The 12,055-nt window shown below is 44.3% G+C and overlaps 1 protein-coding gene across 1 annotated transcript in view; it reads right to left on the minus strand.

The window, feature by feature from the left end:
* Positions 1-12,055, minus strand: part of ACSL1 (acyl-CoA synthetase long chain family member 1) — a 69,795-nt gene that overhangs the window by 10,315 nt on the left and 47,425 nt on the right. Inside the window, exons 8-17 of the mRNA XM_068531895.1 lie at positions 11,408-11,440; positions 11,194-11,245; positions 10,603-10,676; positions 8,832-8,909; positions 6,922-7,056; positions 5,025-5,159; positions 4,084-4,179; positions 3,129-3,201; positions 1,197-1,285; positions 117-233 (exon numbers count right to left, since the gene is read on the minus strand). Coding sequence (XP_068387996.1) covers positions 117-233; positions 1,197-1,285; positions 3,129-3,201; positions 4,084-4,179; positions 5,025-5,159; positions 6,922-7,056; positions 8,832-8,909; positions 10,603-10,676; positions 11,194-11,245; positions 11,408-11,440 — 882 coding nt within the window. The remainder of the gene's footprint in view (positions 1-116; positions 234-1,196; positions 1,286-3,128; positions 3,202-4,083; positions 4,180-5,024; positions 5,160-6,921; positions 7,057-8,831; positions 8,910-10,602; positions 10,677-11,193; positions 11,246-11,407; positions 11,441-12,055) is intronic.

The raw sequence follows: 12,055 nt of genomic DNA on the forward strand, positions 1-12,055 counted from the left end.
TCCACCGCTCAGTAAGGAGAAAGAGGAGGGAAGGTTAGGGTGCCCCTGCGACGTGGGGTTTTTTCTTCCCTACGGTGGAACAAAAGTGTCTGTGAACAGGGGAGGGGACCACTTACTGGTAACCACTTTCCAATGTCCCCTGTGTGCAACCAGCCGTCTTTATCCAGAGCTTCTGCTGTGTTTGCTGGGTCCTTTAAGTAGCCTTGAAATACATTAGGCCCCTTCACACATACCTGAGGGAAAAAGATAGGGAGGGAGGCGTGGGCGTGGGAGTTGGAAGACGGTGGATGAAAGGTACAAACATCCAGTTGTAAGATAAATAAGGACCAGGGGTGTCATGTACAGCATGGCGACTACGGTCAGCACAGCCATACGGAAGGTTTTAGAGTTGTTAAGAGAGCAGATCTTAAAGAGTTCTCATCACAAGGAAAAAAACCACATTTCTTCTTTTTTTTGTATCTGTATGAGATGATGGATGTTTCCTAAACTCGCTGCGGTGATCGCTTCACAATATATGAGAGTCAAATCATGATGCTGTACACCTTACGCTCACACCATGCTGGATGTCAATTGTATCTCAACAAAACTGGAGGGGGAGAAAGATGATCTGTTAAGAGCACTGACTGGGCCTTCTCCAGAGAAAACTCGTGTGTCTCTGTGTCTCCCAGCCTTTAGCCAGACCCTGAACGCCATGATGCACAGGGAGCTACCAGAGCCCCGCTGGCATCGTGGCGGCACCTCCAATCCCCCACTTCCCTTCCATAATGGCCTTGGCTGCGGTCAAGTTCCAGGGCTCACGCTCACCCTAGGCTCTGGATCAGAGCTGCTGGAAAACCCCAAAGGGGGTGAAATCCCAAAGCAATTTGGCCTTCCTTCCTCTAGCCAGTAGCTCACTAACAGGCATGGAGGGCAGTTAGCAGACAGGAAGCCGTGGCCCAGGACTTCAGGCCCTGGAGCCTCTGTACCCTCCTGGGCCCATGGCCCCATCGTGGCTGGCGGCAGAAGGCAGGCATTAGTGCCCCCCACCTCCCTACCCGCCCTGCGAGTTAGGCATAAATGTACCATCAAAAAGAAGGCTGTGTGACTCAGGGTCACCAGCAACACCAAGCTCAGTGGCTTTATGTGCTGTGGTGCTGAGAGGTGGTTGGTTACTGGAGGAGCCCGCAGTGAGGGGGTGACTGCGGGATTTCACTCACCTCGCCCTCGCCCTTGGCAGCCACGTAATTCATTTCTTCCACATCGACAAGCTTTATAATGTTGCAAGGCATTGGGGCACCAACATGGCCTGTATATCAAATAAAAGATGATCACTCCTAATGTGACAACCGATATCCTTAGGACAGATCACTTTTATCACAAACAAGCCCACTCATGATGAGAACAGAGGGTATAAACCTCTGGTTTCGGCAATCACAGCCTGTCTCCCCCTGGTAAATTACAGAGTTTATTCCTAGAAAAGAGACAAAAACATTCAAAAGTCTCTTAGGGAGCTTTCCCAAGTCTGATGCTCCAAATTATTTTTCAAAGTATAAATGATTTGGCTGCTCATTTTCAGGGTTTCTTTGAACACCTGGAAGCAGGTTTCCTGAAACTTTCACCTGGTTCCTATGATCTGACGGCCCTGCTCTCCCTCATACAGACGTAATGTCCCCGTTCTCTATAAGAACAAACCTTGACGGGTCAGATGGTTCCGACCAATACGGCCTTATTCCCTTGATTATAAACGAACATGTTTTACATGTAAGTTTATTAAGACAGGACAGGGATTCTTTTCACAGCTCACTTAACTCTCTTGCCAAAGGGTGCTAGGACTGGGTTCTTTTCCCAAAACAAAAATAACAGAAATTAGATTAAGTTTTAAGAGTATCATCACAAATCATTCTTCCTATGTTTTGATAATTTTAGCTTAAAGAAGTCACTATTCAAATTCTCTAGCCGGTAAGGCACCAGGAGTTAAAAATTAAACAAACAGGGACTTCCCTGGTGGTGCAGTGGTTAAGAATCCACCTGCCAATGCAGAGGACACGGGTTCGACCCCTGGTCCGGGAAGATTCCACATGCCGCGGAGCAACTAAGCCCGTGAGCCACAACTACTGAGCTTGTGATCTAGAGCCCATGAGCCACAACTATTGAGCCCATGTGCCACAACTACTGAAGCCCACGTGCCTAGAGCCCGTGCTCCACAACAAGAGAAGCCACCGCAATGAGAAGCCCACGCACAGCAACGAAGAGTAGCCCCCGCTCGCCACAACTAGAGAAAGCCCACAGGCAGCAACGAAGACCCAACACAGCCAAAAATAAATAAATAAATAAATTTATTAAAAAAAAAAAAAATTAAACGAACACCATGAAAAATGTTCACAGACTGTTAGTGCCAATCGCAGCGGAATTATGCTACTAGAAAGTGCTTCATACTAGAATCTATGTCATTAGATGCTCATATGTGTAAAACAGTGAACAAATCACAGAATTTATTTATCACAGTGTAGAATACACTGCCGGTGTGGGACAGGGGAAAGCATAGAAGTTTTGTGGTCAGACCTGGGTTGGAATCCTGGCTCTAAAACATAAAGCTGTGTAAATTCTTATACATTACTGACATGCTTTTTAGCCAACAATCAATCATGTCCTCTCAGAGGTAACAGGGCTTCTCTCACAGGGATGTTGGGATGAAATGCATATAATATGCATCATAAACTCCTGACGCAGAACCTCATGCAGGACAGTTTGTCCTCCCCTGTTTTTTCCTTTTGGAACAAAGGACTTGTGTTTATTTCTGTCTGGAGTCTCTGGAAATTTAATTAAAATTTACCAGCAAGTAATTAGGCCCCAATCAATTCCTGGAAAGCTCTGTTGGGCCAAACATTCTGAACCTGGTATAAAGAACACCATCTTTAGATATGACCTTCAGGATCTACGTAAGTCTCTGTTGCCACCCACCCACGTTGACAGTCAGAGCCTCAAAGTCACATCCCACTCTGCCACAGGGCCCCCTGGTTTCCAAGATTGTTGGCCCCGAGGCCTAATCATCAGAGACACAGCACTTGTTTAAGCTGGTTTATTAACCCAATTCCAATAATTCCGATGCCAAAAGGAAGATCCCAATAAGGAAAGTCCTGCCATCATACCTGCGGTCCAGTCCCCAGGCACGGTCAGGCAGCACCCGGCAGTGCACTCGGTCTGTCCATAGCCTTCGTAGAACTGGGTCACCAAGAGATGGGACAGGAAGAGAGGGGGACAGTCACACCTCTGCTGGAAGTGCTCAGTAATTAAGTTTCTCTAGCTCGTTTGGTAACCGCAGCCCATACACTACAACACGCTTTATTACAGCACCCAACGTATTCACCCGCATAGGAGACAATGTCATTAACAGGTCGCGCTGCGCACAACCTGCCCAGGGACACACTCGCTCCGTCGGCTCACGGCTACTTATCACCCACTCTCAGCTGGCTCCCCCTCCCCTTTAAGAAAGGGTCTCTGCATGGTTTGCAGGTCGGCTTATCACTTACTTCCAATCCCCATGCCCTCACACCTGATCTAAAGGCATCTTTTGTGCCTTACCCTAGAGAAAATTACCCAGTGGTAGACACAAACGCATATTCTGCCTGGGGTAAAAGATATATACAGCCACACCTCGTTTTATTCGCTTTGCAGATACTACTTTTCTTACAAATTGAAGGTTTGTGGCAACGCTGCGTTGTCAGATGACGGTTAGCAGTAAAGTATTTTTAAATTAAGATATATACATTGCCTTTTAGACATAATACTATTGCACACTTAATAGACTACAGACTAGTGTAAACATTACTTTTATATGCACCGGGAAACCAAAAAGTTCACGTGACTGGCTTTACTGCGATATTGGCTTTGTTGCAATATTGGCTTTATTGCAGTGGTCTGGAACTGAACCTGCGGTATCTCCGAGGTGTGCCTATACCCCTTTCTCCAAGCAACCTAGGAATAACATGATCTTCCAAACAAAAATACGACACACAGAGGAGAAGAAGAGTGCCTTTTGGAAAGCAGACTCCTGGGCGTGACTCGGTCCGAGACCAGAGGGAGGTGTGGAGGGAGGCGCCTCACCTGGCAGCCCAGCGCGGCTCTCAGGAAGGTCAGCACGGTGGCGGACACGGGCGCTGCTCCTGTGATCATCAGCCGTACTTTTCCTCCCAGGCTCGACTTGCAAGGCAGGGAGAGGGGAGAGGGGAGAGGGTGAGGGGCAAGTGGCTGGAGGGTGGCGGGCTTCTCAAAGATTCCTTCTTGGAACCCCAGTACTCTAACCCACCAGCTTCTTGTCTGCAGGCTGCAGAGAACTCACTGCGCCCGAGGACGCACAGGCACCCCAAGGGGGACCCCTGACTGGAGTTTGGTTCCACCCGAAACCACTCCATTCGCTCTCAACAGGTGTGGAAAATAAAGCAACACCTCTATACCTGCAGGTGTTTTAAGGAATTAGAACAAGAGTGTCGTGGGTTTATGGCAACCACCACCTTCTGGGGGACATAATATTATTCCATATTCTTTATCACTCATGCCTAAAAAAATACCTCAAGAGTTCCAGAACAGTAAAACAAAATGGAGAATCAGAAAGGCTGTGCTACCTGATTCCTTTTCTGCCCTGGATAGCTAAACACTGTTCAGATTTATCTTGGACACTGAGGTTTTGCTAATGGCTTTGTCCTTAGTTTTTAGAAATGTGCCAGAAATTCTCTCTCTCTCACCTTCTCTTTTAAAAACAGCCCTCACACAATATAGGGGTAGGGGATTAAGAGGTACAAACTATTAGGTATAAAATAAGCTACAAGGATATATTGCACAACATGGGGAATATAGCCAATATTTTATAATAACTATAAATGGAGTATAATCTTTAAAAATTGTGAATTGCTATATTGTACACCTATAACTTATATAATATTGTACATCAACTATACTTCAATTGAAAAAAAAAAGAGCCCTCACAGAAAGTTTGAAATGCAAATGAGTTTACAATGACAAATAACCATTGTGAGTCAATGTGCTACCTGTATTTTGTGGAAGATCAACTTATCCCACAGGCTGTTGTTTCTAATGATGCCACTGCGAAGCTCGGCTTCTTTCCTCTTGGAGGCAAAGTCCAACAGCCATCGCTTCAGCGTGGTGTTTGCCTGAGCAAAAATCTAATAAGTCAAGAAGCAAGAAGGTTTCACAATAAGTAGGATGGCGAGATAATAAGAAGTCAGATAATAACAAGTGTTGGTGAAAATGTAGAGAAATTGGAACCCTCATACACTGCTGGTGGGAATGTAAAATGGTGCAGCTGCTTTAGAAAACAGACCGGCGGTTCCTCAGTTAAACACAGAGTTACCTACCATATGACTAGCAATTCCGCTCCTAGGCACATACCCGAGAGAATGAAAACACATGTCCACACAGCCTCTTGCCCGTGAATGTTCACGGCAGCATTATTCATAATAGCCAAAAAGCAGAAACAACCCAAATGCCCATCAATGGATGGATGGATAAATAAAACGTGCTGTATCCATGCAGTGGAATATTATTTGGCCATTAAAAGGAATGAAGTATGGATGCATGCTATGACATGGATGGACCTTGAAAGCATACTAAGCAAAAGAAGCCAGCAACAAAAGAATATTGCATGATTCCATTCACATGAAAATCCAGAATAGGGAAATCTATAGATTCAGAAAGTAGATGAGTTTTTTTGGGGGTGGAGGGAGGTAGCAGGGTGGAGGATGATACCACATTCTTTCTGAGGTGATAAAAATGTTCTAAAATGGACTGTAATGATGGTTGCAGAACTCTGTGAATGTACTAAAAACCTTTGAATTGTACAATTAATGTACAATTAATTGTACAATTGTACAATTGTACACTTAATGGGTGAATAGCATGTAATGTGAATTATATCTCAATAAAGCTGTTTTACAGTTTTTCAAAAAACAACCATTAAAAAAATGAGAAGGTTGGCACTTCCCTGGTGGCACAGTGGTTAAGAATCTGCCTGACAATGCAGGGGACACAGGTTCGATCCCTGGTCCGGAAGATTCCACATGCCGCAGAGCAACTAAGCCCATGAGCCACAACTACTGAGCCTGCGCTCTAGAGCTCGCGTGCCACAACTACTGAACCCACGTGCCACAACTACTGAGCCTGCACGCCACAGCTACTGAAGCCCGCGTGCCTAGAGCCCATGCTCCACAACAAGAGAAGCCACCGCAATGAGAAGCCCACGCACTGCAACGAAGAGTAGCCCCCGCTCGTCGCAACTAGAGAAAGCCCGCGCGCAGCAACGAAGACCCAACGCAGCCAAAGATAAATAAATTAAAAAAAAAAAAATGAGAAGGTTCTCATAGATGACGAAAGCCATGTCTCAAAATAAAGAGTATTAGAACTGCCCAGTCCACATTCATTCTGGAGACTGCTCACGCCACACGGGGTCCTGCCCCAGCTGTGGGGTCCGTGCTCCAAAGGCTCACACCTCCTCTCGGTCCCTGGCTTGGTTTGAGAGTCACGTCTCTCAGGGTGGCTAAGTAGGTAATATTTTCCATGCAGTGGAGCTTTACAATTTATAAAGCCATTTCATAGTTATTATTTTCCTATGATGTAATTAGCATCTTTATGAGATGGAGGAGGTAACAGCCCACTGTAAAGATGAGAAAACAGAGGCTCAAAGAGTTTATCGTGAAAATAAAACAACCTCCACCTCACACCTGTATTGTGCCTTCCAGTTTATAAGGTGCGTCCACAGGCCTTTCTCTTATAACCCTCACTCACAGCTCTCGGAGGTCAACGCACTCAGGTTTATTAGCAGAGGGGTAAACTGCAGCCCCTCGAGAGAGTAAGGGCAGCGGCCGTGGTCACACACGGTCTTGGATTCAAGGTCCGGAGCTCTGCCCCTGCTCTTCGCTTGGCACTTACTCGGTCAAACATCCGGTTCAGCAGTCTGGGGACCACAGGGAAGATGGTGGGTTGAAGGGTCTTGAGATCATCCATAAGGAGCCTGATATCTCCTTGGAAAAATCCTATCTTAGCTCCGTGACACAGCATCATACACTAGAGAGGTAAACAGAAATATCCAACATGTCATCATTGCAGCAGGGATTACACAACACACACAGACACACAAGGCTCCAGTTTTAGCATTTCAGACCAGCTTCCAGAAATCATAAAGTTCCTAAATGTAGGGAGCTTTTAAAGCAACGTTCTTGTGTTCTGGGGTCCTTGTACAACATGGGAATGTGGCATTGCTCTTGACTATCCTGAAGATAAAGGGACTAGCAAGAAACCAGGGAATGTGGTTTTCAGGGATGATCAGAGAGGTTCTGCTATTTTAGCTTCAATAATAAATATCTGCTGAATGAATGACATGGTATTCGATAATCCAAATATTTTTAGCCTTCCAGAAACTTTAGGTCTAACTTATTCTCATCAAAAAAACTTAGCTACTTGCCTTAGCTTTTTAAAGTCTCATTTCTTCTATTTGAATCTAACTAAAAAATTCTGAGTAGTCAGAATACGCTGCGGCTGAGGCACTAGGCCATCTGTACCACAGCGGTTTGCATTCGGCTATAACCTAGTGCCTGAATCTTTTCCTGTCTGATGAAAGCTGCACTGGCAAGCCACAGGCACTTGACAAAGAGTCTGCCTGTTTTAAATTTTAAAAAGAAAGAGAGATTCAAGAGATGATGCAACGGAAGTACAAACGGTCTCAGGCTTGAAAGCAGAAACAACTAGAAAGGTTCATTGTTTAAAAATACAGCTCGGAGGCTTCTGTTCAGTGTGGCCTGCCTCCTGGGCACACTTTGAAAACTAGTTAGGCACCTACGGTCCACTGTCAACATGTCTGCAATCACTCTGTAAACTCACAAGGTCTCCTGAGGCGTGCAGGAGACACAAGTATCAGATGGAAGATCCTTGATCCTTTGGGGGAAGTGAATCCTACAGGGCGGCAGCTAGTCAAAGGGCCGGGACTTTATCAGCCACCCCTCTCTCTCCAATACCTGCCCAGTACCTGCAACACAGCTGGTGCTCCGTGAACATTCATTAAAATGAGTGAGCAGTGCTCACTGTTTCTCCTATAAGCATACAATCCAAAACTGTCCAAGAAGGAAAAAAGATGGTTCTTGGTCAGTTTTTAAATTAGTCACACAGTCGTGTATGAGGAGCTCAGGCAGAGGTCAGCTGAATATCATCCCGCTTTGCCAAAGGCACTTGGAATATTGCTGAAAAAATGAATCTGAAGTCAACTTGTGCCTTATGAACAAGCACAGTCAAAAATAGAGACTTCTGGGACTTCCCTGGAGGTCCAGTGGTTAGGACTCCACACCTTCCACTGCAGAGAGCACGGGTTCGATCCCTGGTCGGGGTACTAAGATCCCACAAGCCGCATGGCGTGGCCAAAAAAAAAAAAAAAAATAGACTTCTTACAGAACTGAAGCCTCACCAGCCTTTGTGGGATGGTATTCATAAAAATTCTACATTCACAGCTCACCTTTCTGAATTCATGTCCATATTCGTGTCCTTCAAAAGTCTGAGCTTCCAATTTTAAAATGAGTATTAAAGTTCAAGTATCTGGACCCAGAAAAAAAAATTATACTCTTAAATAATTAGCTCAATTTCTAAAATAGGGCTGAGCAAAGAACTCTCTACATAGAGGACAGTCTGCACATTCAAACTTATCTGCATGAACCACTCATGCATGTGTGCAATGGTAAAAATGAAATGTCTGTGTCACTGGCATTCAAGACAAGTGCTTTCTGTAAAACACAACGACTTAGCAGAACACAGCCAAACACATGTGCACAAACAAAATAAAACTCAGTGCCTACCTCTACAACTTTCTCAAACATGTGGGCAAGAGGCAAGAAAGAGATCAAAGTATCATCTGAGGAAGCAATGAATGCGCCCTGGAAAGCAAAGACACCAGGCAGGCAGAAAAGCATTAGAATTTCCAGGAACTTTCCGTTTTATTATTATAACTTACAAATTATTAATCTTAATATTAACATTAACTGTAAACATTTACTTCAATGATTCATGAATTTTAAGTTTTCTTTGAAGGTCAATAAGGAAATTAAAATTTCACTTGGTAAGGTACTAAATGTTGAACTCTGTTTAGAAAGTATATACCAAAAGGATTAAGAAAGTGTAAGTATAAGTGAAAGTGAGATCGAGCTTCTGCAGTCGCCAAAGGTGCCCATTCCCCAAAACCATTAAGCACAGGCTCCTACCTCAAAAAGGAGACCGTATGGAGCCCTCCCAGAGACATGTAATTTGCAAAAGCAAATTATGTAAAAGCGTGCAAAGGATATGAGGGAAAGGCATACATTATATTATTCAATAAGTGCTTTTTTAAAAGGCAAGTTTGAAATAGACCTTTGGTGTTACAGATTGAAATGTGACCACCCCCCTCAAAGTCATATGTTAAAGCCCTAGCCGCCAAAGTGACTGTATTTGGAGACAGGGAAGGTCATTAAGGTTAAATGAGGTCATGAGGGTGGGGCCCTGATCCAATAAGGCTGGTGTCCTTGTAAGAACAGAAAGAAACACCAGAAACCTCTCTCTTGTTCTCCATATGCAAACAGAGGAGAGGTCGGGGGAGGCGTGGTGAGGAGCCTGCGGTCTACAAGCCAAGAAGGGAGCCTTCACCAGAACCAAACTTGCTGGCGCCTCGATCATGGACTTCTACCCTCCAAAACTGCGAGAAAAATACAAGTCTGTTGTTTAAGCTATCCAGTCTATGTTATTTTGTTGCGGCAGCCCACACAGACTAAGATACGTACAAAGCAAACTTTAAGATTATAGGAAATAACTAAAGTTCGAGGCTTTAATCCTTCTTATAAAGTGGAAGCCAAATCAAATCAAGCATAATAAATAATAAAAACAATAATAATCCAAAAAACCTTCAGCAGCATTTAACATTTCTTTGTCAACTTAAAGAAATTAATTCTTTTCCATACTAAAATAGGAGATAAAAACAAGAGAGTCAGTTCTCTGTCCTTTCCTGGAAACATTTATAGAGCAGTATCCAAATAAAGTTTTACTACATAAAAGACGTAATAGGGCTTCCCTGGTGGCGCAGTGGTTGAGAATCTGCCTGCCAATGCAGGGGACATGGGTTCGAGCCCTGGTCTGGGAAGATCCCACATGCCGCGGAGCAACTAGGCCCGTGAGCCACAACTACTGAGCCTGCGCGTCTGGAGCCTGTGCTCTGCAACAAGAGAGGCCACGATAGTGAGAGGCCCGCGCACCGCGATGAAGAGTGGCCCCCGCTTGCCACAACTAGAGAAAGCCCTCGCACAGAAACGAAGACCCAACACAGCCAAAAATAAAAATAAAATAATAAAAAAAAAAAGACGTAATAAATTCTATCTGTCAATTCAGCTTAACGGTCACAGCAGGAGTTGGGGATTAGGTCCACAGTGAAAACTATTTGGGAGAAGGTGAATGTACGAAAGCTCAGACCTTATCTATATTTCAGACAGTGTTTCAAATACAGTCCATGCCTAACATAATAGTGGGGCTTTTACCACCTTCATTCTTGAGGCCTGATGCCAACCAATGGATATGAAGAAAGATGACAATATCCCCGAAGTTTACCTCTGTCATTTTCATAAACGCTGAACAATCGCTCACTACATTTCGATGGGTGATCAGTGCTCCTTTGGGGTTGCCTGTGAACACATAGGAACGAACAAAGTTAGAGGACAGAAACTCCATCCAAGAATGATGGACATGACAGAAGCCCAGAAACCCCATATCATTAGAGCCTCTGATGCCTGTAGTGTGAGGTACACCCATGAAAGCCAAAAGTTAGTCACATTAAATTCCTGAGCAATCTGCAATCCTTTAAAATGAAACTTATTATCTTAAACCATCTTTACTAATATGGGCAAGTTTTAGAGGGTGTGTGTAGCAGTTAAGAAAAGAAAATCCAGGAATTTTATTTCTGGAAACCATGGATACAGTTTGTCCCAGGAAGATGGGTGATCCTACTGTGACCTTTCATAAATGTTTGAGGACATGCTCAGATTCTGGGAACGTCTTATAGAGCTACCGTACGACAGGCTTGAACACTTCGGTCTCTTCTGCTTCTAGGCCATCTATAGCTCGAATAAGTCATCCACGAGAAAAGGCAGGGAATATACAGTTCCAGGTACCACTCAGAAACAATTCCTTTTCAAAACTGACCTGTAGTGCCACTTGTGAAGCAAATTATTGCAATATCTTCAGGCGCTGGAGGCTATAGCACGTTTAAAAAAAAAAAAAAAAAGCCAGTATAAATCAGAATAGAATAGAAAACTTTAAGTCCTAAGCTATCACTCAAGATTTCTACTAGGCTCTGAGCTGACTAGACACGGAAGCTACACAGAGGCTGGGGCAGGGTTGCCCATGGTACACTCACCTTGGGCTTCCGTTTGTTGGCTCTTCCCAGGTCCTTAAAGAGAAGAGAGAAAAAAAATCTTAAATGGAAACATTTTCTAAATGTAAAGAACAAAAGTCACATCAAGTCAGTTCAAGCTGACTTTTCTGTGGGATTCACTCACAGCTGACTCAAAGACAGCACAGATTTCAAATTAAATAAACTACAGCAATTTTAATTAACCTGAACCCAAATACTTACCCATTGTTCTAAGAAGCCATTTTCTGGTTGTTTTCTCCCTTATATAAAACTATATCGATGGCATTAGGACTGGCCTTTGAAATAGGATTTATTCAAAAGACAGGAATCAAAGTCTTTTACACGTTCTTCTGGTTTCCACTCCCCTTCCTATCACAGCCTTTAGCAAAGCCCGGCTCTTCACCATAATCAGAGAACCACAGCTGCTCTGTACCCTTCCAAAACCAGAGCTCAGCACAGATACGTGAGCACCCAATTCTGCAAAACTGACATCTTCAATCTGGAGAGAGAAAATCAGTCTCTGCCAGATTTAACTGGTGGCCATTCTGGAGAGGCTCAACTATCTGTACTCCCCACGTGGAGCAGAGGAAGGATCTGGGCACCTCTGATTACAAAACAGGCCACGACAGAAGCTCTAAGACCACTCTCGAA

Source organism: Eschrichtius robustus, chromosome 21 (genome assembly GCF_028021215.1).
Source record: "Eschrichtius robustus isolate mEscRob2 chromosome 21, mEscRob2.pri, whole genome shotgun sequence".
Taxonomy (NCBI): Eukaryota; Metazoa; Chordata; class Mammalia; order Artiodactyla; family Eschrichtiidae; genus Eschrichtius; species Eschrichtius robustus.